The sequence below is a fragment of the Somniosus microcephalus genome, chromosome 3, assembly GCF_052327205.1.
Source record: "Somniosus microcephalus isolate GS21.2 chromosome 3, FLI_Smic_1.0, whole genome shotgun sequence".
NCBI lineage: Eukaryota > Metazoa > Chordata > Chondrichthyes > Squaliformes > Somniosidae > Somniosus > Somniosus microcephalus.
In genome coordinates this window covers 122,179,734-122,184,618 of record NC_140989.1, presented here as the reverse complement: position 1 = coordinate 122,184,618, position 4,885 = coordinate 122,179,734, and the positions used below count along the sequence as shown (strand labels likewise).

The 4,885-nt window shown below is 53.4% G+C and overlaps 1 protein-coding gene across 2 annotated transcripts in view; it reads right to left on the bottom strand.

The window, feature by feature from the left end:
- Nucleotides 1–329: 329 nt before the first annotated feature.
- LOC147121353 (utrophin-like) overlaps nucleotides 330–4,885 on the bottom strand; it is a 34,054-nt gene continuing 29,498 nt past the window's right edge. For both annotated transcript variants that reach the window (XM_085981554.1, XM_085981552.1), the window contains one exon: nucleotides 330–549. In XM_085981554.1, the coding sequence (XP_085837680.1) occupies nucleotides 345–549 (205 nt within the window). In that variant the 3' untranslated portion in view covers nucleotides 330–344. The remainder of the gene's footprint in view (nucleotides 550–4,885) is intronic.

The following is a 4,885-nucleotide window of genomic DNA, read 5'->3' as shown; positions in this document are numbered from 1 at the left end:
CCAACTGCTTAAGTGGCACTTGAATCAAAGCAGCAGACTGATCACAAACCTAACTATAGGAATCACATCTCAAAGATTGCCCTATTATAGCTCGGAATAGAAGCTGAATATACAGGGTTGGTGTCGAGAACACAAACCCGTCAGATGTACCTTTTTAACATTTAAAGTGGATACCCGATTCCCTTTTCAAAAGAGTTTAAAGGATTTGATTAATCAACCCGGATGAGGTTAGTATCCATGAAACCAGCCAGCAGGTGATCAAAGTCAGAATCAAAAGCATGTTAACTTTGGCTTCATGGACAAGGCTGTCACTCCACAGATAATCAGATAATCCACCCTTCACTTCAAACTGTACTTACGTGCAATCGGTATTTGAGTTCCTTGACCTCGGTGCTATCCTGCGAAGTGCCTTCTTTCTCAGCTGTGTTGGCCAGAACATCGACTGCGCTTTCAGTTTCCTGCAGCCACCTGAGACACCCCTCCAGCTCCTGCAGCAAGTTCTGCAGCTGCTTCAGCTCACTATCCAGGTATCCAACTCTCTCATTGGCTCTGAGGGAAGCAATGAAGACAGCAGAGATTGAGGCCAGGAGCCCACAACATAGAAAATCAGAGCAAATGGGCACGACACAGACCACAGAACATGGGTTATAAAGGTGGGAAGGAATAAAAACATTCAAATCTTCACAAGCAATTTGAAAGTTTAATTATTCACAGATTCAAGCAGTACCTTTGATTTGTGACAGAAACCATCACATTATAGCCTGATTTCTCCATATTAATCAGAATAAAATATTAGTTTTCAAAGCTGACATAGGTTAGCCTGTCCTGTTAAATCACGTCACTTGATCTTGCCACCATGTTGCCCTCTCTGCCAGCTCCCATTCAAGCCTAGCCAGTCACTCTTCCGTTCTTGGCATATTCAGTCCTACCATTTCCACTCTAACCTTCCACAAAGTCTGTGTTAACTGGAACCTATCCCATTGCCCTCCCAGGACATTCTGTACAGCACACATACCCTAGCCAGCACAATTTTCTCCTAACATGGTACTGCAAGCAGGTCGCATAGCCTCATTACTTCAGTTCTGGTTCTGCTAGACGAAGCACAAGATCACCCTCACTCATCGCACCTTCCCATTACCATAGGGATTTTTCCTCCCTTTTTGAGCACTTTCACAAAGCTTAAAGAACTGTTTAAATGTGGGGAATTCTAGAATTGAGGTTTCTAAAAAATAAGAATGAACTGCCACTCAGCACAGTCAATAAAGTAACCGTTAGCTTACTTACAAAAAGCTGGATAAGTAAATGCTACAATAGAGATTAGTGTGTTACTCAGGTTAAGATAAATGCAAGCAGACTGTGTACAGAACGAATGGTGATGGACAGAGAAGATGCAACAGAAGGAGCAGAACACAGAGCAACTGGTCCATTCATTCGATGAGCTGTGTCACTTTCACATTCTTTTATTTCTTCACATGAAACAACATTGATTACTGGTCTGAACATGTTGCTGCTTTGAGTAAAGCAAACTATAATTAACATCAGGGAAAAGCACAGTCAAGAAGGAAAAAACGAAGAAAGTGCCCAAGCCTTCGATCTATTTACTTGGACCATTAGTGCTGCTCTTTTATAGACCGAAAATGCTCATTAAAACATCTGATGGGTAAGCAACTCCATCCCCCCGCCCCAATAAAATGCTCCCTTGCTCCAATACAGCAGTGAGCACGGACTGAGGTCCAGTCCCGCCTCTCTCCAGTCCCAAAGTGCTTTACAGCCAAGGAAATACTTCATGGAAGTGCAGTCACTGTTGTAATGTAGCAAACGCGGCAGTCAATTTGCTCACAGCAAGCTCCCTCGAATAGCAATGTGATAATAACCAGATCATCTGTTTTAGTGATGTTGGTTGTGGATTAAATATTGGCCAGGACACCGGGGAGAACTCCCCTACTCTTCATCGAAATAGTCCCATTTATTAGGAACTAGCTGAGAGTGCCCGGCGGTGCCGGTACAAAGTCTGCCCCTGTGCCTTGTTGATTGACATTGCGGGGAAGGAGAGAGAGAGAGAGGGAAGGAGAGAGAGACAGAGAGAGGGAAGGAGAGAGAGAGAGAGAGAGAGAGAGAGAGAGAGAGGGACTCCAGGATGGCAGCTAAGTGGTAGCACGCTTGTCTTTGAGTCAGAAAGCAGTGGGTTCAAACTCCACTCTCGAGACTTGAGCGCATAATCTAGATTGAAGGAGTGATGAATTGTCAGAGGTGCCACCTTGTGGATGAGACGTTAAACCAAGGCTCCGTTTGCCCTCTCAGGTGGGCATAAAATATCACGGGGCATGATTTGAAGAAGAGCACGAGAGAATGGGAGTGATTAAATCAGAAGTTGGAGGTGCGGGGTGTCAGGATGGGGTGGCCCCTTTAAGTGAGGATGATTGACGGGGTTCTTGCAGTGTTTGTCTAGATTAATCCAGTCCGTCCGTCCTCGCTCCCGTGTTCGAGCAGAGACGCGAGTGCTGGAGCTTCAAGAATCCGGAGGAGGGTGAAGGTACCGTGTTTATATAAGATCTCGATCCCCCCTTTTACTTGCTCGCCCCGCTGTTTAATTCCAACCCTAATTTTCCCCACCCTGCCCCGCAGAAAGGGTGGTGGGGTTTTTGTGGACTTGTTTCTCTTGGATTGCTCTGCTCAGTTTGGGGGCGCTTGCTCGCTCCTCCCGCTATCACAATGCTAGATCGGCGATTTTCCGCCACTCACCTCAACGGCCCGCAGAGCCCGAGCCCAGGAAACTACAATTCCCAGACTCCTGTGCGTCTTCCTTCCGTGTAGCGCCGGAGGCCCGGCCCGAGTCAGCCGAGCTGAGCTCGCACTCCGACCCACCGCCCAACGTGAAGACGGCCACGGTTCCCCGGGCCTCCGACCCGAAGAGCTCGGCAGTGACATCCTGCAGAGCGGAGAGGCCGGGGTGACCGCTTCGGGAGAGAGAGAGAGAGAGAGGGGGGGGGGGGGGAAAGCAGAGAGAGAGAGAGAAAGAGAGAGAGAGAGAGAGAGGGGGAAGCGGAGAGAGAGGGGAAACAACAATTTCCTCACCTTCAGCTTGAGGCCCGGCCGGTCTTTAATGGCCGCCACTGACCTCAGCTCCCGCTCCCGGCAGTTTGAAGAATTAGGCCCCGCCCACAAACGCCATGAAACGCCCCCCGCGATTGGTCAACCATCACGTCACTCAACACTAATGAGCGGTAGGATTGGTCAACCGCTCATGAGCAGATTTTGTCCGTTTTTTGTATAACATATGTGTAAGTACGCTCTATAACTTTTGAGTGTATAGCAGACAGACAGACGGACTGTTTTATATACATAGACTAGCTGGGGAGCCCCGCGTTGCGAGGGCAATTTTGGGGCGCTTGGTCTCCCTGCCCCTGTGTCCCCCCTCTCCCTGTCATGTCCTCTCCCTGTCCCTATCCCTCCCTCCCCTCCTCTCCCTGTCTCCCCTCCCCCTCGCCCACTACCCCTCCCCTCTCCCCTCCAACTCCCCCGCTCGCCCCTCTGTCCCTCTCTCCGGCCCCCTCCCCCCTGCCTAGCGCCTGAGGTCCGGAGCTGAGGTCCCCCGCGTATTGCGCGGGACTGATGGACGGCCACTGTGGGCGGTGCGGGCGGCGCATGCGCGGTCAGTTGCGGGCGGCGCAGTGCTGCGCTGGGTCAGTGCGGGCGGCGCGAGCCCCCCCCCGCGATTTCCCGAGGCTCGCCCCCCCCCCCGCGATTTCCCGAGGCTCTCCCCCGCCCCGCGATTTCCCGAGGCTCTCCCCCCACCCCCACCGCGATTTCCCGAGGCTCGCCCCCCCCCGCGATCTCCCGAGGCTCGCCCCCCCCCCCGCGATCTCCCGAGGCTGTGTGCTGGCGTCACGGGGGCCGTGCACATGCGTGCCGGCGTCAAGGCGGCTGCGGAACTGGCGTGACGGGCCGTGCGCATGCGTGGGTTCAAGACCGCCGGCGTGCCCCGTTGCCGGGGGCCGTGCGAATTGCGTGCCGTCGTCAAGGCGGCTGCGCTACTGGCGGCCTCTTCTTTTTTTTTAAAAACTCATCAGCTCTCCCACCTCCCCCCCGCGATTTCCCGAGGCTCTCCCCCCCCCCCCACCCCTCGCGATTTCCCGAGGCTCTACCCCGCGATTTCCCGAGGCTCCCCCCCCCCGCGATTTCCGAGGCTCTCCCCCCCCCCCCCGCGATTTCCCGAGGCTCTCCCCCCGCCCCCACCCCCCGCGATTTCCCGAGGCTCTCCCACCCCCCCGCGATTTCCCGAGGCTCTCCCACCCCCGCGATTTCCCGAGGCTCTCCCCTCCCCCCCCCCGCTATTAAATTGTTATTTAATTCCCTAACACATCATTAAAATATTTACCTTAGTTCCCCAACACACAGAAAGTGTGGGGGAAAAAAATTGTGAAAAATCAAGATGGCGGCCACTCACCTCGGTTCAGAAGGATAAGGCCCGCCCACACATGCACCGATTGGTTCGAACCGGATCAGGACACCGAAGCGTAGGATTGGTCAATCGTCGAGTTACTCGACACTCAACTGTAGGATGGCACGCGCCCGTCCCAATTGGTCGACCTCGACGTCACACGGTTGCTAATGAGATGCTAATGAGCGGAACGCTGAACGTTTTTCGGATACCGCGGGCGCGGTTTTTGTCCGGCCGAAACGTAAATACGCCTATGACCGGTCCGGAATCGCAAGCTTTCTTTTGAGGCGACGCGCGCGTCAGTACGCTCTGTAACTTTCAAACGTATAGAACACGGACAGACATCGGGACAGACAGGGGGTCTCCCTGCCCGTGTGTCCCCCCCTCTCCCTGTCATGTCCTCTCCCTGTCCTATCCCTCCCTCCCCTCCTCTCCCTCCCCTCC